The sequence below is a fragment of the Syngnathus acus genome, chromosome 13 (genome assembly GCF_901709675.1).
Source record: "Syngnathus acus chromosome 13, fSynAcu1.2, whole genome shotgun sequence".
NCBI classification, from domain to species: Eukaryota; Metazoa; Chordata; class Actinopteri; order Syngnathiformes; family Syngnathidae; genus Syngnathus; species Syngnathus acus.
This window is the reverse complement of record NC_051098.1, coordinates 2,212,479-2,236,324: the sequence shown is the minus strand read 5'-3', so window position 1 is coordinate 2,236,324 and position 23,846 is coordinate 2,212,479. Positions and strand designations below refer to the sequence as shown.

Here is a 23,846-nt window from a genome sequence, read left to right as displayed (position 1 = left end):
TTTGTCTATTACTACTTTTTCCGCATGGAGGGCGTGATTTATGTATTTCTCCAAAGTTCCGGTGTTCATGCCCATATAATGTTTGATCACCCAGCCTTGTATTGCTGGTCTGGACCCTGCGTGGATGGCATTTTTTAATTGCTGTTGATAAGCACCTTGAGGCGCATTATCTTCCACCAGTCCACTGTGTGTTTTAAACACTTTTGTCATGCGCACTCGATACTCAACAAAGGTTTCATTATCATTTTGCTTTGTTCTCCCTATTTCTGTATGATTTGCTCTGATTTCCTTTGACCAATCCATTTCTAGCGGGCTTTTCTGCCTAGTGGCCCTGTCCATCAACCCATAAGGAGGAGGTGATTCCTCAATTTTGCGTGTGTCATGTATTTGCGGATACAACTTCGCTATGATCTTTAGTTTTGAATTTGTAGCATGTGTTTTCTCTTCCCGCTCTTGTACTTCTTCTAGTTCTCCCTCAAATTTATATTTTTTAACCCATTTATCGAAATCTTTTTTAAGTCGGTCGGGATCCTGCCTTTCAATTATTTTCCAATCTTTGCATTTTAGTTCATGTCGGGGTAGGGACTCTCGCTTACTATCTAAATTTCCCATGGTTTATTTTTCTAAATTTTGGAGTTGGTAGTTTGAATGGCACCTACAGTGTCCTAAAACCAACTTTATTCACAGGACAGTGGTTAAATATTCGATGTGTGGTAAGTCTCCTTTCACCTCCCCGAAGGGAGCGGAGAGTTCTTGCCTCTGCCCCCACACAAAGCCACTGTTTACAATCCTGTGTGTTTATATAGAGGAGCGCTCAAATGAGATCACTCTCAGTCAAACCGTACACAAGCATACCACGCGCGATTTTTAATAACAGAGGAGTCCGCACTCCTGCTGCGGAATTTAACTAACGTAAAAAGTTAGGGGGCTCCACACCGCCCCTGCGGAATTTAACTGTTTCTAATTGCACTTGATAGGGTCTAGAATTCTCAAGGTCTTTAAGTGACTTCTTGTCACTGCTCATTTTAAGTGACCTCGTCACCGCTCAAGTGACCTCGTCACCGCTCATTCATTTTTTAAGTGACCTCTTGTCACTGCTCGTATTAAGTGACCTCTTGTCACAGCTCATTCATTCCTTTTTAGTAGAATTAATATTCCTACTCACGGTCTGCTGATTCTCCTCCTCGGAAGATCTCGTCAACCCTCCCGGTGTCCAGCCGGACTGATCGAGACAGTCCCGTCAAAGGGCTTTTGTTTACCTCGGCCGAGGATTTTCGCCTGCGTCGAAGAGTCCGCTGGAACCGCCAGGTGTGTCGAGATCCCGGACGAGCCCCCAATTTCTGTTAGGTTTTTTCGCTGACCGAACAAATTTCAAGAGAAGAGCAACAGCAAACAAACCACAAGTGAGACAGAATATTAAGTCTTTTCTCGCGAGGAGTGCAGTACAGATAGCTTCACAACAATCTCACTACACTAAATATCTGTATGCACTCCCGCTCTTTTTATTGGGATTTGCCCTACCCACAAATCGTGAGACAAAAGCCCCTAAAAGAGGAGGGGGAACGCATGTGGGCTTTGCCTCGTAAGGAAGAAATCACTAGGTGTTTACATACTGATAAGAACATGTGGGAAGAGGAATTTGAGTGGCCTGGATAGAGAAGAAAACCTTTGACCTCTATTCAAAACATAGCAAGGGATGCTTTACGACATTGTGTAGAATGGGACAAGCTAGGTTATTTATTACTGGATACATACATTCCGACATAATCTTACGATCAAGATAGTTTGGAAAACCCTGACAATGATGGTCACTTGTAGGTTCATCTGAGGTGCAAGACAGCAATGAGGCATGTTGTTTAACAAAGTGGTCTTTGTTAAAAAGGAACTGTCTCGGTAGATGTCTTCTTTTTGCTGAGTTGTCAGCTGGTCCTGTCTGACCCAGCTGTAACCTCTCTCCTGACCCAGCCGTAACTTTTCTCTTCTGTGGTACATCATAAAAACAGCAAGGCCAAACAGCAAGCATATATTGCAGTAATATTGCGGTAAAGCATTGATTAGAGAACGCATGATAACATATATATATACATTTTTCTAACAGAAGGTTTGAAAAACTATTATGGCTTTTACGTAAGCCCGGTCCTACTCTACGGAGCTCTCTTTCACCTCCGTAGATACAAGTCGGGGACCGGCGCTCGGCCGGGTGGCTGTCCGGGGACGGTGGATGGGGCTCGGTCATGGCTTTTACGCACGCCCGGTCCTATTCTATGGATCTCTCTTCCACCTCCGTGGCTGGAAGTCCACGCCGCCACACGCCTGGAAGTTTGTTTTGTTAAATAAAGAGCCGTTTACCTAACCCATGTCTTTCCTTGTACTTTGTTAACGCTACAATATAGTTATATACTAGATCTGTGGAATAACGACGAGGCTGACGTCAGGGCGCACGCGCGCCGTTGTTGACAAAGGACGAGGAATTTGATCGATGGATTTAATGATTTAGAGTGCACAGATGGTTTGATAATATTGCTTATATAATAGTTATTTGATATCTAATTTATATATCGTTATATGGGCCTGTGGAATATTTTGAAGTGCAAGCGCCGTCAGCGGCGCGCTCCCATTGTTGACAAAGGACGATCGATGGATTTAATGAATTGGAGTGACACAGATGGTTTTATAAACGTGTTATTTATGTAATAGTTTTTTTTAATAACTCTGAATGTTACGTCAGGCCCGTTCTCAGCTCTTCGTTTGTGTTTATGTCACGTTAGCATACCTATCGTTTAGCCTGTTGTTGCTCGTTCATGTCTGTTCTTAGTGTTGGATTTTGTCGAATAAATTTCCCCCCAAAATGTGACTTATACACCGGAGCGACTTATATATGTTTTTTTTCACGTTATTGTGCATTTTATGGCTAATGCGACCTATATTCCGGAGCTACTTTTAGTCCAAAAATTACGGTAGATGACATCAACTCAAACTCCAAGTCAACTACCAAACAAAATAAACTAATAATATGAATAAAAATGAATTGAGGAATACCATTTATTTATGTTCGTTTTCTTTTTTTTCAAGGCCAAAGGGAGCTTTTTACTACTATGCGACAAGACGACCAGAAATTCTGACATGCCAGACTTTCTTCGTAGTGGTCGTGAGCCGTCCCAGACACCAGCCGTCCAATCGTGGATTATGTCACACTACACGGACTACAACACGTCAAGACAACTCAAAATTGGCCACAACATGCTACGTTTGTCTGCGACACATCTGTTGACTCATTATCGGTTGTAGTCTGACATTGGCATTACTTAAAGTGCATCTTCACACTTCACTGCTCCTTTTAAATAATCTATACGAAAACAAATCACAAAAAAGAATTACCGTAATTTTCGGACGATAAGTCGCGTTTTTTTCATAGTTTGGGTGGGGGGGCGACTTATACTGAGGAGCGACTTATATGTGTCCTATTCTATGGAGCTCTCTTCCACCTCTGTGGCTGGAAGTGCCGCGTCCGGGGATGGAAGTCCACGCCGCCACACACCTGGAAGTCAACGCCGGTGCTTGGAGCCGTGTGGTGGTTAACTATTTATGTTATAGTTATTTGATATATTTTATTTCATATAGCAACTTGTATATGTTTTTATCGTTACAGTTCAGTACTTGTTGGCTCGTTGAACTCTTGATATGTTAAATAAAGAGACGTTTACCAAACCCACGTCTTTCCTTGTACTTTGTTAACGCTATAATATAGTTATATACTAGATCTGTGGAATAACGACGAGGCTGACGTCAGGGCGCACGCGCGGCGTTGTTGACAAAGGACGAGGAATTTGATTGATGGATTTAATAATTTGGAGTGACACGGATGGTTTGATAATATTGTTGTTTATATGATAGTTATTTGATATATACTTTATATATCGTTATATGGGTCTGTGGAATATTTAGAATATTTAGACGTCAGCGGTGCGGCGCATACGCGGCATCGTTTCCATAAAGGACGATCGATGGATTTAACGAATTGGAGTGACACAGATGGTTTTATAAACGTGTTATTTATGTAATAGTTATTTGAATAACTCTGAATGTTACATCAGGCCCGTTCTCGGCTCTTCGTTTGTGTTTAGTATGTCACGTTAGCATACCTATCGTTTAGCCTGTTGTTGCTCGTTCATGTCTGTTCTTGGTGTTGGATTTTGTCGAATAAATTTCCCCCAAAATGCGACTTGTACTCCGGAGCGACTTGTATATGTTTTTTTTCACGTTATTGTGCATTTTATGGCTAATGCGACCTATATTCCGGAGCGACTTTTAGTCCGAAAAATACGGTAATCACTTTTTCAACAACAGTTCAGCCGACTGACTTTTGTCATGAATAGATTCCGAAATACTTACCTGTACAGCATCACACCTCACTGTAACTTTAAAATAACCTGTACACATACAGAACACAAGAGAGTGAATCACATTGTCAACAGTTCACCTTGCTGGCACGTTACGAGTCAACTGTCCATATTACCGTCTTTTTCCATGTATAACACGCCCCCATGTATAATACGCACCCTAAAAATGGCATGTCGATGCTGGAAAAAGCCTGTACCCATGTATAATACGCACCCAAATTTTGACTCTTAAGTCCGTAAACGTAAAATTATTTCAGAAAAAAGATCATCTTTGGGAACAACCGGATGTTATTCTGCCGGTCAGTATCACTGCGCATGCGCTAGCAAACTCGATAGCGGAGAAATGTTTCGGATTTGTGTAGGGTACATTGTGACAGCAAACGAGCAGGTGATCGAGCAAGCGTCTGATACGAGAGCATTGTGTTCGTATGGAGCGTGTTTGAAGTGAACAGCAGAGAGGAAAGGAACATGGTAAAGTGTTGTGAAATAAAATATTACCTGTAATACGCATTTAGGTAGAGAACTGAAGTCTCGCTCTTTATATAGCTGACGTGTCTTGCGCATCCGTTCTGCGCATCTGTAATGGCGGCCTCCGTATGATATTCGGTTTGCGACGGAGATTAAAACCCAAACAATATTTGACAATAACACACCATCAAGGATTGGACCATCGCATCAAACGATGTGTCGTCAATTATGAATTTTACTGACTAAGTGTGTTGGGCAAGATGGCTGAATGCGATGCGCGATTGACGTGTCTTGCGCATCCGTTCTGCGCATACTGTCATGGCGGCCTCCGTATGATATCCGGTTTGCGATGGAGATTAAAAAACAAACAATATTTGACAATAACGCACCATCAAGGATTGGACCATCGCATCAAACGATGTGTCGTCAATTATGAATTTTACTGACTAAGTGTGTTGGGCAGGATGGCTGAATGCGATGCGCGATTGACAACAAACAAGAAGAAAGGTGATTTCAAGTTTTATTTCGAGGGAGACTTTCTTCAAAAATTGTTGTACCCATGTATAATGCGCACCCCAGATTTTAGGACAATAAATTAGTTAAATTTTGCGCATTATACATGGAAAAAGACGGTACTGCAATTTAAGCATCACCAGAGCAGGTATCAGGAAGGGGGCATTGTGTATGTTTCAGGTCTGATGGGCCCTGGATGCACAGAGGATAGTTTTAGCATGGCATTTGGAGTCAATCACCTCGGTCACTTCCTGCTCACCAACCTCCTCCTCAAGCGAATGCAGCAGTGCGGACCCAGTCGCATCGTAAACGTGTCTGCCCTTCTCCACCGCCTTGGTAACATTGATTTCTCCCTCCTGGCTTCCAAACAAGATTTGGAGACAAGCCAGTCAATCTGGCACAACTTTCAGGACTACTGCAACAGCAAGCTGTGTAATGTGCTCTTCACCAGAGAACTTGCTAACATGCTAGAGTGCTCAAATGTGACTTGCTACAGCCTCCACCCAGGTTAGTGACGCTTGCACTTGCACACTATTGCCATTTTTTTATTCCATTTTAATATGGCGACCAAAGAAAGAAAGAAAGAAAGAAAGAAAAAGAAAAAAGAGAAAAAAGAAAGAAGAAATTCTTGGCATTACTTTGTAAAGTTTGATCATTTCTGTTCACAGGGATTATCTACACCGAATTATGCCGCAATATGAGCATGTGGCAACAGTTTCTGTTAATGCCATTTGCCAAGCTTTTCTTTCTCGACCCTGAGGGTGGCTCCCAGACCACCCTGTACTGTGCCCTTCAAGAGGGCATTGAGGCTCTCAGCGGCCGCTATTTTTCCAACTGTGCCCTGCAACAGGTGGGATACAAAGGGCGAGATGATGCCCTGGCAAAGAAACTGTGGGAGGTCAGTGAGAGACTGACAGGTTTATCGTGATAAAGTTTGAATTCTGAAGCTCCAATCGTTATCATAACCCTGTGCCTCATCATCTGCCTCCCACTGCTGTTTAGTTATACCTTATCACTGTATTGCAAGAAAATTATTTTGTAATAAACGATGTAGGTGTTTATGTGTGGATCTTATGCCTGTTATTTTTCTGAAACTAATAATATAATTGATGTATGATTTATATGGTTGCAATTTAAATGCCAGTGGTGGGCGTGTCAGTAAACATTCGTAAATCACCAGGGTAACATCAGACAATTTTATTCATTTATAAAAACTTTGGACAAGTTCACACACAGAAAGAATAATATATATATTATACTTTTACTATTCCTCACCGTGCTTCTCTTCCCCAAACTGCCTTGTGTCTTTGTTTCTCAGGTTAGTGCCGGTTCGGGTGACTGCAGAAAAAGGTTTCTGTCTGCACCTATTCTGTCAAGTGTTTCAAAGTTTACCGCTATCATTGGTTTCCCAGCAAATCGGGAGTTCGTCAGTGACAGTGCCGAACTGACGGATTGCACACCACTGCTAAATATTAGTGTGACATACTAGAGTGCCGTAGGTGAAAATGTACAATGGCATACCCCACCCCGCCCCCCAAAGAGGTCACCAAGGAAGAAGAAAAGATTTCACCCCCTCCCAACTCTGCACAGTAACCATAAATAGTTATAAATAGTATAATAATAGTAGTAAATTGTAATAAGTACACTCCTGCATATGATTGTTGCCTAATTAACATGTTACCGGGGTCACACGTGCCCCCCTGGCAATGCATCGCAGACCACCTATTTGAAAAGCACTGTTGTACATTGCAGCTCCTTAACAATAAACATACAGGTGCATGTATGTTTTTCATTCAAAGGATTATGGCAGTGATACTATTTTTTTTCTCGAGCCACATCAGAAGAAAGAAATCAGGAGGAGAGCTGCATATGTACATCAACATACAACGGGCAGAGCTGAGTGATGGATGGCGTGAGACATCCATGTGGAAGGTGTTGTCAGACTTGGATCAGGGAGAGGACTCGGATGCAGAGTGCCAACAAAAAGGTATTTATTCGAACAGGCTGGAGACAGCAAAAAACCAAAAGCGCCTCAAAAAGAGGGAAAACACGGTGGCAAAAACAAAACTGAAAAACACAGAGCTTAGGCTTGACAAAAAGGTATCCTCAAAACTAGGTTCTCTAATGGGTCTCTTTAACTCACGAGATCGCTGGTGCTCAAGACGGGACAAGTAGACTGACGCACAGAGGAAGGACCCACGAACTGAAACGAGAGGAGAGTTACCAAAATAAAACAGGAAGTGACAATACGACAAACAGGACAAGACAACAACAACCCACAAAACATGACAGCATGACATAACCCCCCCCACTAGGGCCGGATCCCAGACGGGCCAGGAGCATCAGGGTGAGCCGCGTAGAAGTCAGCAAACAGTCCGGGGTCCAAGATAAAACTCGGCAGCACCCATTGCCGCTCCTCTGGTCCATAACCCTCCCAGTCCACCAGGAACTGCCAGCTCCGACCCCACCTGCGCACCGCCAATAGCTCCTTGACAGTGTAAGCCTGCCCACCCCCCACTGTTCGCGGAGCCGGAGGCGGCACGGGGCCTGGCACCATCCCACTGTCCCTGGCTGGTTTGACCTTCCCGACGTGAAAGGTGGAATGAACGGCAAGGGACCTGGGCAGGCGAAGACGCACAGCGGCTGGGTTAACGACCTTGGAGATGGGAAACGGACCCACAAAACGGGGCGCCACCTTTCTGGAGTCCACCTGGAGGGGAAGGTCTTCTGTGGACAGCCAGACCCGTTGGCCCCGCCGGTAGACGGGTGCCGGTCGTCGCCTTCGGTCGGCCATCCTCTTGACTCTGTCCCCTTGGCGGACCAGCGTGGCCCGTGCCGCCGCCCAGATGCGACGACAGCGTCGCACCAAGGCGTGCGCCGAGGTAACGGACACCCCCAGCTCACTGTCGGGGAAGACCAAACACACACATGAAGGGAGACATCCCGGTAGCAGTGGTAGGCAGGGAATTATGGGTGTATTCCACCCACGTGAGGTTCTTGCTCCACGAGGAGGGGTTTTGGGCCACTAGGCAGCGGAGACCTGTTTCCAGCTGCTGATTTATGCGCTCCGTCTGACCGTTCGCCTCCGGGTGATAACCCGAAGTGAGGCTCACGGTGGCCCCTATGAGCTTGCAAAGCTCTTTCCAAAACCTGGATATAAATTGGGGACCCCTATCAGAGACAATATCCCGTGGGAATCCGTGATATCTGAAAATCTGATCCATCATGACTTCTGCCGTTTGCTTTGCCGAAGGCAACTTGGGCAGGGCAATGAAGTGAGTCATCTTGGAGAATCTGTCTACCACGGTTAGTATAGTCGTTTTACCCTTAGACGCCGGAAGCCCTGTGACAAAGTCCACCGAGATCTCGGCCCACGGTCGAGAAGGAATGGGGAGGGGTTGCAGCAGACCCACACGGGCGCCGTGGGAGTTCTTGTTCCGGGCACAGACGGTACATCATTAATCATGGCCTGGAATACAGCAGGTGCATTGGTGAGGCCAAACGGCATTACTAAGTATTCAAAGTGTCCTCTGGGAGTGTTAAATCCCGTTTTCCATTCATCCCCCTCCCGGATGCGCACTAGGTGGTACGCGTTGCGCAAATCTAGCTTGGTGAACACCCGAGCTTGTTGCAGTTGATCAAATACGGTTGACATGAGTGGAAGGGGATACCGGTTCTTAATCGTGATCTGATTGAGGGGACTGTAGTCTATGCAGGGGCGTAGGGTACCGTCTTTCTTGCCCACAAAAAAGAATCCGGCCTCCGCAGGAGGCGATGACTGTCTAATCAAACCCGCTTTAAGTGACGCATCAATATAATCGGTCAGGGCCTGCTTTTCGGGTACCGAAAGGGAATAAAGCCTCCCCTTGGGTATGGTAGTGCCGGGCAAAAGCTCGATGGCGCAATCATATGGACGGTGGGGCGGTAGAGAGGTAGCCTTTACTTTGCTGAATACCTCTGCGAGTTGATGATAGCACACGGGAACCCCGGTCAGATCTGGGGTTTCTGGGGCTAGGACAGGAGAAACAGAGATTGGGTTAGAACAGTGGTACCCAAAGTGGGCGGTACCGCCCCCAGGGGGGCGGTGGAAAGATCTGGGGGGGCGGTGAGGAAGAAAGGGGCGGTAGGGGGGCGGTAGGGGGGCGGCAGTCGATTTGTACACAACACGCCGCTCTGGCCCAGTCAGATCCGACAGCATAGACTACAAAAGCAAAAGCTCAGGTTTGTAATTTCAAGCTTGTAATGTTCAGAATTTTATCTTATAATAAAAACCCCATTCTGGCGGTCAACATCATCTTGAGTTCAAGTCAACATGAAATTGGGGACTCGCCAGAACGCGCCGTGTTGTGTTGTGTTGAGCTGGTTAGGGCAGTGGTCCCCAACCACCGGGCCGCGGACCGGTACCGGTCCGTGGGTCACTTGGTACCGGGCCGCCAAGCCGCACAGAATTTTTTTTTTTATCGACGATCAATTAATTCAGGTCAAGACACTCGTCCCGGTTACGTGACATGTTTCCCCAGTCGAGCCCGCAAAGCTAATATGTGGCGACAGGCTAACTAACCAGGCAGTGAAGCATTCAAAACTGCTTCAACACATGGAGACCAAGCATCCTGCAATAAAAGACAAACCTTAAATCACTTCGGGTGTCATTGTCTCGATTACGTCTAGATGGGACGGCTCGTTTCTGAGAAACAAACTCAGTGCTCCCACTAATTCAACGTAATGGTAATGATATTATAAATGTATTATTTATTTATTTATATAAATGTATTATTTATTCATATAAATGCCGGTCCGCGAAAATATTTCTGACATGTAACCGGTCCGTGGCGCAAAAAAGGTTGGGGATGCCTTAGATCACGTCCGCCACCATTTTCTGTGAGTAAATGGAAGAAAATGAATACATGAGAGGGTATACTTGCTTTTCATACCTTCAATGTTGTCATTTTTGTAAGAAAGAGGTGTTTGTTTCCATATGTGCCGGGGGGGGGGGCGTTAGGAATTCACTGGGGAGCCAAAGGGGGCGCCAGCCTGCAAAAGTTTGGGAACCACTGGGTTAGAACCACGTGTAGGGTCTATCGGGGGGTTAGATTCGAGACATGACACTTGGCAATGGGGTCCCCATCCCCTTATCTCCCCGGATTCCCAGTCTATGGTTGGGTTGTGGCGTTTTAGCCATGGATACCCGAGGATAAGGGGGTTCATGGGGGAGGTTATGACATGCAATCTCACTTTCTCATGATGGTTGCCAAAAGACAGAGATTCGGTTACGTGAGTAATATCAAAAAGCGCTTGTCCATTGAGCGCCTTGGCTTTCACTGTCGTGTCTAGCAGTTCAGTCTTTACCCCTAATCTCCGAGCAAACGCCCAGTCGACCAAACTCTCATCGGCCCCGGAGTCTATTAGCACCCCAAGTTTAGTGTCCTTTCCTAAGCAGGTAATTGTGCCGATGGGTAGGCCCCGAACCTTCTGCTGGGCAACAGAAAAGGTGCTCACCATCAGGCTTTTCCTCACCGGACAGGAGGGGAGGATATGTCCTTGCGCACCGCAGTAATAGCATCTACCTTCCTGGCGTCGGCACTTCCTTTCCTCCTCGGTCAACGTAGCTCTGCCCAACTGCATTGGTTCGATCCCAGGAGGCAGCCGAGCCATGTTCGGCATGAGGCGGTGTGCCTCGAGGGGTGAAGACCCGGCCACTGACACGGGGGGGAAGGCGGGTGTGTTCCTGCTTGCGCGCTGCTTCTTCCATTCCTGCAGTCGGTTGTCCGTGCGGATGGCCAGCGCGATGAGAGCGTCGAGGTCTGTGGGGAGGTCGAGGGGGATGAGCTGGTCCTGTATGGGTCCGGAAAGGCCCCTGAGAAAGACTTCATACAGGGCCGTCGAGTTCCACCCGCATTCCGCGGCCAGAGTGCGGAAGCGGATTGCGTAGTCCCCGACAGTCTCTTGACCCTGGGTCAGCTGGCATAGCTCCCGAGCCTTCTCTCGGTCTGAGGAGATTGGGTCGAACACCGTACGCAGGGCCTCGATGAAGGCGAGGATGGAATGACAGGTGGCGGAATCCCTAGCCAATTCTGCGGTCGCCCACGCCCGGGCCCTTCCCGTGAGGTAAGAGACCATATAGGCCACCCGGGAGCGTTCCGTGGGGAATTCGCCTGGGGACCGCTGAAACTGCATTTCACACTCGGTGATAAAGGCTCTACTAAGCCCGGGTTCACCGGAGTAGCGTTCCGGAGGAGCCAGTCTGGCGTCCACGGCCATGGGAGCGGCAGCAAGACGGACCACAGGGGAGGCAGCTGGTGGACTGGGCGTCGCCGCTGATCCCGCGGTCAGAAGCGAGAGAACTTCCTGCATCTGCTTGCTCAGCGTTCCCACCTGGGCGGCCAGCACCCCTCGGAATTCTTCCTGGCTCTTCGCGAGCCCTTGGACTCCAACACCCAGAGCCTCCACTTGCTTCTGGTGTTGGGCGAGCTGCGACGCCTGGGAGCGTACTGCGGCGGTCAGCTGCTCCGACTCTGCGGAGTCCATGACTGGCCAGTGCGTACTGTCAGACTTGGATCAGGGAAAGGACTCGGATGCAGAGTGCCAGCAAAAAGGTATTTATTCGAACAGGCTGGAGACAGCAGAAAACGAAAAGCGCCTCAAAAACAGGGAAAACACGGTGGCAAAAACAAAACTGAAAAACACAGAGCTTAGGCTTGACAAAAAGGTATCCTCAAAACTAGGTTCTCTAATGGGTCTCTTTAACTCACGAGATCGCTGGTGCTCAAGATGGGACAAGGGAATACAAGTAGACTGACGCACAGAGGAAGGACCCACGAACTGAAACGAGAGGAGAGTTACCAAAATAAAACAGGAAGTGACAATACGACAAACAGGACAAGACAACAACAACCCACAAAACATGACAGCATGACAGGTGTTTTCAATAAAGTTAAAAATGTTCTGATGTTTTCTCCAGTTTACTCCCACATGCCCAAAACATGCTTGGTAGGCCGATTGAGCTGTAGCAGTGATGGGTCTCGTGGTTGTTTCTCTGAGTTATGGGAAGTGGATGAATTCTCTGTCCGGTATCCACAGAGCAGGTATTTTGCTTTGGAATGCTCTGTGGCCTCGTCATGTCCCTTGGGAGCTTGTCTCTTCCTTGAAAGAATTCAGGTGACATGTAATGTCATTAAGGAGGGCCAGTTGCACAATCCACTATGGGTCTCTCAACTCTGACTGTTGCTTCCCCTTGCTGTCCAATAGAGGCTTTGCAGTCACGTGGTTTTATCACGTGATTTTGTGTTATGCCGCCATCTTGGCGGTCAACTCGTCAGCTCGTTCCTACGTGTTTGTATAGATCGTTTGATTTCTGCGCTACATTTTCACCGATTTCATCCGAATTATGGCTGATTTGCTATCCAACGAAGTTGGGCATTTGGATGAAGAATCCAAGAAACGTTACAGAGAGAAGTTGAACCTTGTTGGCACAACGGATCCGTACCTTTTACCGAGAAGCATGCTAAAATCGCCCGAGCATTTTGCAACAGCCGACCTGCCTGAACTCTCATATCCAGATATTTATAATTACCTCGTCGATTCACCATCTCCGTACACTGAAAAGGACCTTAAGGCATACAAGTGTCTGGATGCCTACAAGTATTTTACAGCAGGTTTTGTGCATGATGGGCTGATATGGCAGATCCTAAACAAGAATCGATTTCTTCCTCATGACCAAGGTAAGGAAAAAGCACGCACGTGGCAGTAACAGTGTGATTGTGAAAAAACTACTGAAGTGATTCTAACGAAAACTCACATTGTTAAGCTTTTTTTTATTACAAAAGGCCTCTTGTTCAAAAATGAATGATTCATGAGAAAACTTACCAAATGGCAGGTAAAATATGCATAAATGGACAGTAAGAGGTCTAGGCTTGTATATTATATCCAAATTAGGGACTGATAATAATATAAGGTATGTCATATTATCTGTTTCAGGTAAAACACTCAACGGATGAATGATCCTCCCCTCAGACCTTGGGTAGCAATAGCGAAAGATGGTCAGATCCTGCTGTGCTGCCACTGTACCTGCATGGCTGGATTGGGTGAAACATGTTCACATTCAGCACTCAGTAATTAATATATATATCATAAATAATTTATTGTTCTCCAACCTGTTACAAATCTAATCATAGTGAAAACAATTTTTATTAAAATGTTTTTCAGATATCTGCGGTTGAAGAAGAGTCCAGGGGCCAAGCAACATCAACAACTTGGTTTCAACAAAGAGCTGGGCGAATTACGGCCTCGAATTTTAAGGCAACGACCAGGACCAATGTCTCAAAGATTCTTCATTCCATGTACAGCGTTTCAAACTGTCCTTCAGTTCATCAAGTTCTGCACGCAGATTTTTACACTCTGCAGTGAGGGAATCCATTGCTTCCCCAGTGATAGCCGTCTGTGTGGCAGTAGTCACCATGCCTTCTTTTCGAATCTCAGCGTGCACCACATCTTCACCAGCGGGTAGTTGATCATTTTCACAAGGGACAGACTGGGAAATATTGACAAGTGCTGCTGCTGCTGCCAATGCCCTCTCGCGGTCTCTCTTGCGCTGCTTGAGATTTTGTCTTCTCTCAAAGATCTTCATTGAACATTTGAGTTTTCGTTTGTGAGGGTATGCTCAAATATATTTGGCACATAGTCTGGGGATAGTGGATCTTTGGTTTTTGCACCTGAAACAATTAAACAATCACATTATTCATCATGACTACCATAAATAATTAAGCACGTTGTTGAAGGGGATATACACAGTTCAATTTGTTTTGTAATGGCATTTCATAACTTGACATATTAAAAAACTGAATAGAGTGAGATCATTCAGATACTGTACCTGTCTGTTCAAGTTGCTACCATTTTTATTTTTTGTTTATTTTTGCATGATGCCACATCTGATTGGCTTGAAAACTTAACCAATAAAAATTTTAACCTTGTGCCAATGGCTTGAAAACTTTACCAATGTAGATTTTACCTTGTGCCAAATGAAGTAACAAAAACCCTCTTGTTAAAAAATGCTACATTAAAAAAAAATTGTTTCACAAGGTTCATAATAATTTTTGGGGAAATTTCCTAATGCATTCACTCGAGAATTAATTGTTCAATTCCAATATGAAGTTCAATATTTACATTGATAACGTTTTCAAGCCAATCAGATGAAGCATCATGAAAAAATAAACAAAATAAAAACGGGGGGGGGGTGAACTGAAGAAATCATCCCATTCCCTGCCTTGCTGCTCTTGCTGCCTTTCTAAAAATGCACCCAGCATTTTCAACAATCATATTTGTATCATCCCATATTGTATTATTTCACATTTTGTGAAACAAATCAGGGGTGAATAGTTTGTTTACATACCTGATATGAAGTCCTCATTGCATATCCTTGTGTAAATCGTAGGTTTCCATCGTTCACGACGAATATCCGCGATCCATTTATCACGTTTTTTCATGTTCGCCGGAAATCTATAGAAGCTAAGATTTGGTTTATCGCCTCGTCTATTGCTACATCCAACAGCACAGCAGGTATCCGGCATTTTTAAGCTCAAATAGCAGCAGATATAACAAGAAAGCGTGTGTGAGTCGTAGACCGGCACTGAAAAGTTGACCGCCAAGATGGCCGCCAAGCTAATGTGGGTAGCTTGATGACGTCAGCTGCAAAGCCTCTATAAGGTGCTGATCTCAGGAAGAAGGCTCCAGCACTTTTCCACAACACAGCCATCTTCATTGTGCAACACTAAATGGCTGTTTCATAGTCCTCGATTAACTCTCTGAACGGTCCGTGGTTTTAGTGCTTTTGAAACAATGTAATTGACCACATGCACAACAATTTGCATCACATTTTGAAATGCATTATTTCTGAGTTTTGACACCAGTTTTGATGCAATGAGTTTTGATGCAATGGAAGCTAATGAAATTTGGTATTTCATCCTTTTTTATCATGAGACAACAAGACCCTTCTCTTTGCCTTGCGTGCTTGGGGCACCATCAGTACACGTTTATGGATGGATTTAGATTTGTTCACATTTGAATCGCTATGCATTTAATAATCGGTTGTAAAGATACATCTTCTGATACATAGCTAGGGCAGCTCATCAGTGATGTTACCCAAGGTCATTGGGTGTTTCGGGTCTTTCGAACTTCATACACCCTTGCTCAGGCGACCCAGCCGAGGTTGATCAGGCCTCAGCTTGCGCCCTAGCAGCACGACCACGGCTCCCCTCTCCTTATCCAGAGCCACCTGGAGGCTTTCTCTGATGCCTCTGTGCTGTTGCAAATGGCTCTCCTCCTACTTCCTCCTGTTGTGCCGAGTGCAGTGTAGGCTCTATACAGAGACTGTCCCGCAAAGCCTCTGCACCCCAACTCCACAGGCAAGCACCTACCCTTCCAGCCTTGTTTGTGGCAGTCGCTAACCAGGCTGTCATACTTCCCTCTCGTCCGCTCTTCCATGCGTTCCTCCTATGACACAGTGAGCTCCAGCATGATGACGGTCTTAGTTGCCTCTGACATCAGCACGATGTCAGGTCTGAGGTTTGAGCAACATGCTGGAGGAACTTCAGTTGGCTGCCCAAATCCAATGACAGTTGCCAGTCCTGTGCAGTGTTGAGAAGCCCTGGTGTTTCTTTGAATGTTACTCTCCAGGTGTGATGAAGTGGATTCTTCACAGGCTTCGACCTCTGACAACTAGCGATACCACTACAGATGCTCTCTGCATTTGATCATGACATCATCAGTATCTGCCTTCCGTCTCATCTCAGACTACCTGCTCTGGGGGACTGTTGGCACCACTCTGAGGCCCTGGGCACTGTGGGGCGCTTCCTCGCCCAGCTCCTCCTCTCTCACCAGATGCTTGACCTGTGCAGGCCACGGGAGATGTTAAACCTCACTTTATCTTCATCAAACCAATCTTTCACCAGTCTTGCTGTGTGTAGTGGTGCATTGTCATCCTGATACATGGCACCGCTTTCAAGATACAATGTTTGAACCGGATGCACATGGTCTTCCAGAATTGTTTGGTAGTCTTTTGCAGTGGCCCATCTAGCACAAGTATTGGGCCAAGCGAATACCATGATATGGTAGTCCAAACCATCACTGATCCACCCCCATGCTTCACTCTGGGCATGCAATAATCTGGGTGGTATGCGTCTTTGGGGCTTCGCCACACTGTAACTCTCCCGGATATGGGGAAAACAGTAAAGGTGGATTCATCAGAGAACAATACATGTTTCACATTGTCCACAGCCCAAGATTTGCCATCCTTGTACCATTGAAACCAAGGTTTCGCATTGGCACGAGTGACCAAAGATTTGGCTATAGGAGCCCGTATAGTTACCCTGTGGAGCCCCTGACCGAAAGGCCTGGTGGAAACACAAGAGTTGAGGTGCACATTTAATTCTGCCGTGATTTGGGCAGCTGTAGTTTTCGAGTAGAATCTGGGTCAGTACCCGAACACCCCTTTCAGATGGCTTCCTCTTGCGTGCACAGTTAATCCCGTTCGATGTGGTTCGTCCTTCTTGTTGGTATGCTGACATTACCCTGTATACCGTGGCTCTTGATACATCACAAAAACTTTCTGTCAACAATTTGTCCTCTTTTGAATGCTGATATGTCACCCATAATATTGTGTGCATTGCAGTGTTTTGTGCAAAACTCAGAGTCAGAGTCAGCTTTATTGTCAATTCCTTCATGCTAAGACACAAAGAAACCGAAATTTCGTTTCCCCTATCCCACGGTGACGAGACACAGTACACGATTAACATACAAGTAAAACAACGGGGGAGAGAGTTCAGGACCCCAACAGCCTGGAGATCACAAACTTCGCCAGTGGCGAGCAGTGCTAGCATCCCACAACAGAGTCCCGGCACCATTCGTCACGGATGTAGACGCACAGCCCACCTCCTCGCGATGTTCCCCCTCGTACAATGGCCCGGTCCGCCCGATAGCACGCCATCCGCTCCAGATGCACAGCAGTTACGCACTGTCCGGTCCGTAGAACTCAGCAGGCATGTTGATGTCCAGCGATCGAACGTTCGCCAGAAGAATGGAAGGCACGGCCGGGCGAGCTGGGTTGGCCGCCAGCCTGGCCCGGACGCCCAACCGGGGGAGGAATAGCAGGCGAGTCCGGCGACGCTCCAGGACGGAGCAGACCGAGCGCCTTTAATGTCCCCGCTTCAAAGTCCAGATCGCCACAAAACTCGCTTTCGCCGATGTCGAGCAGAACCAGCCCGCCGCACTTGTAGCACAACCCGGTACGACGAGACGAACACACAAAACTGTCGGACAAACCCACATTAACCGACAAAACAAAACACCGTTTGGGACAGAGAGAGGCCGCTGCGTGTGCACGCGCCGCCATCTTACTTCCGATTTTTTATTTTTATTTTATTTTAAACTGCGCTCTTACCTTGCTAAATGAACCTTCACACTCTGCTCTTACTGGTGCAATGTGGAAACAATGAAAATTGGCCATCAGACTGGTCCAATTTAACCATGAAACCTCCCACACTAAAATGAGAGGTGAATATTCCTCAGGTGGTTGGCGCCCTTCAACATCTGCAATGTGGTGCTGCGAATGTTTTATCAATCTATTGTGGTGAGTGCCCTCTTCTTTGCAGTGGCGTGCATCAAGAAGAGGGATGCCTCCCTCCTGGACAAACTGGTGAGGAAGGCAGGTTCTGTTGTGGGCACAGAGCTACCTGGTCTGACGTCTGCGGCAGAACGGGTGTTGGCCACACTGCTGTCCATCAAGCACAACCCCATCCACCCACTGCACAGCACCATCTCCAAGCAGAGGAGTAGCTTCAGTGACAGGCTGCTGACACGGTCCTGCTCCACGGAAAGACTGAGGGGATAATTTCTCCTCCACGCCGTGAGACTTTCTAATTCAACACGGGGCACAGGGGTACAATCACAGACATGATCATGGGTTAATGTTTGACATGTTTAACATGATTAATGTTTATTGTTTGTTTATTTATTTATTTATACATTACTGGTGCTTGACACGAATTTGATGAGAATATAGTGCATATTTGTTATTTTATCCTCTGTTTATGTTCCTGCTCTTGGGTATTGATATTGCTGGACGCTGATCAACCAATAGACCTATGCGAATCACAGATCCCAACTATGGGCAACAATTCTTTTCTTGGTTATTTTTATTAATACTTTTATAATTAATACCATACAATAATAATAATAGTAATAATAAATATATTTTATTTAGCAGCGCCTATCTAGACATCTACAAAAAAATTAAAACAATAATTACAAACACCATACTATTGTTATCATTAAAAAGGCAGTATCAGAGATACTGGTCATTTTTACTTGATATAGAATTAGTACCAAAATATATGCACACCACCTCTGAAAGTATAAGTATATAATGTTTATGTAGTTAACCTTTCATTCAGTATTTCAATAACGGAATCTCCACATTGTTAAATCAGGAATAAGGAACAAAATATTCAGGTTGTGATGAAAGATTACTACTGAGTGTTTAGTTTCATCCTTTTAATTTGTGATACAATAATACAAAATAAAATTTTCAACACATTACATTTTACACTCCAGCTGAAGTTAGTTATGTTCCCGTATACAATATGTTCCAGAGTAAAACGACTGTCTGGGTGTTTTACTGCAATTACATGGAACCAGTTGACATAAAAGCTGCAAGGTAACAAAAACAAATTGATGCAAAACACATTGGTCAAATGTCTCATTCATGAACATGTTTTTGATTTGTTGTAATGGTAAATGTTGTAACTCTCAGTACCGCACTAAATCAAGTAGGTAGAGGTAAAACATATTTTCATACTATTTAAATGCACAGCAGGATTTTCTGAACTGTTTTCTTGTGCTCTTGAAATCAGCACCACTTTACTCTGCTTGAATGCAAGAATACATTCATTCACATGGGGGCAGTAGCGTAACAGCAGCTCATATCCCATCCTTCCCTCATTGAAGACTATTCCTTGAAGCAAGGTTTCTGAAGACCTTAACCTAGAAGACCTATGGATTCTTCTTCATTATGACCGCTGATTATTAACAGGGGGTTGGCAAGAAAGCCAGGTCATCTGGGTTGTTTTGTAATTACTCAGCAGTCATTTCTCAGTGTAGACTTCAGTTAACCCCATTGTTGGGGATGCTCACTCTTGGGCAAGCTATTCTCATCCACCCATAAACCATTCCATTGACCATTTACTTTTCTTCTAATCTGCCGCATGCTAAAGCTACTTCAGATCGGACATTTTTCCTCAAGTCGGCACGGTGCTGGACCTTACTTGCCCCTCATCTTTGCATTTGATGTGTAGTCTCCAAATGGCGGACCGGGGTCCAAGTCCGGACTCCAAGACCATATTGTCTGGACCTCCAAGCATTTAAATTAAATAGTACTGAATTAAAAAGATAATAATTACATCGTAAGTAATTTTTAAACAGTTGTGTGTAAGGACAGCTCTGTTTACCTTTGCAAAAGGACCCAGACCCGCTCCAGTCAGAACTGCCTTGTGTCCAAATTTACAAGCTAAGTCCTCCGAATGCTGTTTTTTTGACTGATTTTTAGGCTACAGGATGTCATTACCGGAGTGACCTGACGGTACGTTACGTGACATGCGAATGCCAGTCAAACATAGAGCTGAAGAAACACTCAAATACAAGGTTGTGAGCGCTTTGGAATTTGTAGATTGACCAGTATTTACCCATATAAATTAGGTTTCTGGTTAATGTATCGTAGGGTGACCAGACGTCCTCTTTTTCTCGGACATGTCCTACTTTTGAGCCCTAAAAAAAATGTCCGGGGGGAATTTCAAAATCGTCCAGGATTTTGTCTGACTACCTCAAACATAATACATGTACAGTACATTGTCAATAGAATTGCCACTACGTTCCATCCATCCATCCATCCATCCATCCATCCATCCATCCATCCATCCATCCATCCATCCATCCATCCTCTGTACCGCTTGTCCCCACGGGGGTCACGGGCATGCTGAAGCCTATCCCAGCAGTCATCGGGCAGTCGGCGGGGGACACCCTGAACCGGTTGCCAGGCAATCGCAGGGCACACAGAGACGAACGACCATCTGCACTCGCACTCACACTTCGGGGCAATTTGGAGTGCTCAATTGGCCTACCAAGCATGTTTTTGGGAAGTGGGAGGAAACCGGAGTGCCCGGAGAAAACCTACGCGAGCCTCGTCCTCATCCAGTCAGGAATGTCGCCCAAACGCTCTTTTTTTAGGAGAAAACCTACGCGGGCACGGGGAGAACATGCAAACTCCACAAAGGGAGGGTCGGAAGTGGAATTAAACTGGCACTCTCCTAACTGTGAGGCGAACGTGCTAACCAGTGCGGCACCGAGCCGCCCCACTTCGTTCCCGTTCCATTTCACCCAATTCCAGGTTTTTCTGTATTGTTTGCAAATAAGTCACGCCCTTTTCCTCAAATCTAGTCACTTTGCTACCAAGTAGGGTGGGCTGGCCAGTCTCCATTGAGTGTTTACAAGCAATGCCGAAACGAAAATGCATTTTCACGGAGCAGTTGAATTAAAAAAAAGGGTCGTGATCCTTATGAAGCTGAGTGCTTGACATGCAAGGCAGGCACTTACGAGTCTGTGGCAAATAAAGGTGCCAACGCACCCCACAAGAGGAGGACTGAAGAGGAGCCCTTTTTTTTCTTCAAATGCACCGATGGCCGTATTTCTTTTGTCTTTTTTATACTTAGTGTACCACTATAAACTCAAAAATGTCAGTATACACAGTGTGTATTACACACATGTTTTTGTTATTGTATATATGTTGTTTTGTGTTATTTGGGCCAATAAATGCAATTGCTATACAGACACCATGACATTTGTGTCATAATATATGACACAAATGCCCCCCACCCAAAAAAAAAAAAAATGCTCCACCCCTCCCAAAAAATGGCCACGCCCCCCTCCAATAAAAGGTGTCCTCTTTTTCAGAAACCCAAATCTGGTCACCCTAATGTATCGACATATATAACATGCCATTTAATCATTTTTTTCACTCGTGAGAAAAGATATTTGTGACGGCAGTTTCGTAGCAGACGGGAAGCGGAAAAGCGTAGAACAGAGGCAAGGTCACATTTTTATAGCCATAGAAACCAGATTTGACGGCTGGTTGTCAAAGGCTGTGAATTTGGACAACATCAGTGCGGTCTTGTCGCGGCGGAAATGACGCCCAATCATCGCTATAATGTGCGTTGAAGGAATTTTCCTATTAATTTGTATGGAGCTATTCCGCCTGTCCAAATTCGCCACGGCTTATGCAGTTCACGGAGGCAGAGGTTCCAGGGTTGCGAAGGACCCATGAGACAGTGATAGAATCGCTGTTCGATGGAAAAGAAGCGCAGCAGCTTCAACATAAAGTCACTCAGATTCCCTTGTCTTCCTCAACCATAACCATAAGAGCAGAGCTGCTATCAAATGACGTGCAGTCACAGCTGGACAGCGCCACTCAAAATGCCCCCATGCATCGCCTTAGCAGCTGATGAGTCAATCGACGTGAGTGACAAGGCACAACTTTTGGTACAACTCTGTTTCTCTATGTATCGTGGTTGCAGCACCTCTGTGCAACGCATGACAAGCACACATGCACCTGTCTACAACATCCTGTCGTTCATGTTTGAATAGTTAAAAGAGGCGTTCCGTTCCGTCCGGAAACCTTTGTTTACACAACACTGGTCTTTCAGTGACCCTGAGGGCCAAAAAGAAGTCTGCAGGGTCTAGAGCAGGGGTCACCAACACGGTGCCCAGGTCGCCCGTGAGGACCGCATGAGTCACCCGCAGGACTGTGAGCTGCATCTACCGTTTTTTTCGGACTTAAAAGTCGCTCCGGAATATAGGTCGCATTAGCCATAAAATGCACAATAACGTGAAAAAAAACATAAGTCGCTCCGGAGTATAAATCGCATTTTGGGGGAAATTTATTCGACAAAATCCAACACCAAGAACAGACATGAGCGACCAACAGGCTAAACGATAGGTATGCTAACGTGACATACTAAACACAAACGAAGAGCCGAGAACGGGCCTGACGTAACATTCAGAGTTATTCAAATAACTATTACATAAATAACACATTTATAAAACCATCTGTGTCACTCCAATTCGTTAAATCCATCGATCGTCCTTTATGGAAACGATGCCGCGTATGCGCCGCACCGCTGACGTCTAAATATTCTAAATATTCCACAGACCCATATAACGATATATAAAGTATATATCAAATAACTATCATATAAACAACAATATTATCAAACCATCCGTGTCACTCCAAATTATTAAATCCATCAATCAAATTCCTCGTCCTTTGTCAACAACGCCGCGCGCGCGCCCTGACGTCAGCCTCGTCGTTATTCCACAGATCTAGTATATAACTATATTATAGCGTTAACAAAGTACAAGGAAAGACGTGGGTTTGGTAAACGTCTCTTTATTTAACATATCAAGAGTTCAACGAGCCAACAAGTACTGAACTGTAACGATAAAAACATATACAAGTTGCTATATGAAATAAAATATATCAAATAACTATAACATAAATAGTTAACCACCACACGGATCCAAGCACCGGCGTTGACTTCCAGGTGTGTGGCGGCGTGGACTTCCATCCCCGGACGCGGCACTTCCAGCCACAGAGGTGGAAGAGAGCTCCATAGAATAGGACACATATAAGTCGCTCCTCAGTATAAGTCGCCCCCCCCACCCAAACTATGAAAAAAACGCGACTTATCGTCCGAAAATTACGGTAATTCTTTTTTGTGATTTGTTTTCGTATAGATTATTTAAAAGGAGCAGTGAAGTGTGAAGATGCACTTTAAGTAATGCCAATGTCAGACTACAACCGATAATGAGTCAACAGATGTGTCGCAGACAAACGTAGCATGTTGTGGCCAATTTTGAGTTGTCTTGACGTGTTGTAGTCCGTGTAGTGTGACATAATCCACGATTGGACGGCTGGTGTCTGGGACGGCTCACGACCACTACGAAGAAAGTCTGGCATGTCAGAATTTCTGGTCGTCTTGTCGCATAGTAGTAAAAAGCTCCCTTTGGCCTTGAAAAAAAAGAAAACGAACATAAATAAATGGTATTCCTCAATTCATTTTTATTCATATTATTAGTTTATTTTGTTTGGTAGTTGACTTGGAGTTTGAGTTGATGTCATCTACCGTAATTCTTGGACTAAAAGTAGCTCCGGAATATAGGTCGCATTAGCCATAAAATGCACAATAACGTGAAAAAAAACATATATAAGTCGCTCCGGAGTATAAGTCACATTTTGGGGGGAAATTTATTCGACAAAATCCAACACTAAGAACAGACATGAACGAGCAACAACAGGCTAAACGATAGGTATGCTAACGTGGCATAAACACAAACGAAGAGCTGAGAACGGGCCTGACGTAACATTCA

At 45.3% G+C, this 23,846-nt stretch overlaps 1 protein-coding gene across 9 annotated transcripts in view; it reads left to right on the top strand.

Annotated features, from left to right (window-relative positions):
• LOC119132871 (dehydrogenase/reductase SDR family member 13-like) overlaps positions 1-23,846 on the top strand; it is a 197,197-nt gene that overhangs the window by 29,655 nt on the left and 143,696 nt on the right. For 3 of the 9 annotated variants that reach the window (XM_037268449.1, XM_037268457.1, XM_037268455.1), the window contains 3 exons: positions 5,562-5,888; positions 6,050-6,279; positions 6,700-7,164. In XM_037268449.1, the coding sequence (XP_037124344.1) occupies positions 5,562-5,888; positions 6,050-6,279; positions 6,700-6,870 (728 nt within the window). In that variant the 3' untranslated portion in view covers positions 6,871-7,164. Of the gene's footprint in view, positions 1-3,072; positions 3,376-4,326; positions 4,514-5,501; positions 5,889-6,049; positions 6,449-6,699; positions 7,165-18,022; positions 18,596-23,846 lie in introns of those variants that run through there. The other 6 variants (XM_037268453.1, XM_037268454.1, XM_037268456.1 and 3 more) reach the window with 5 other exon arrangements.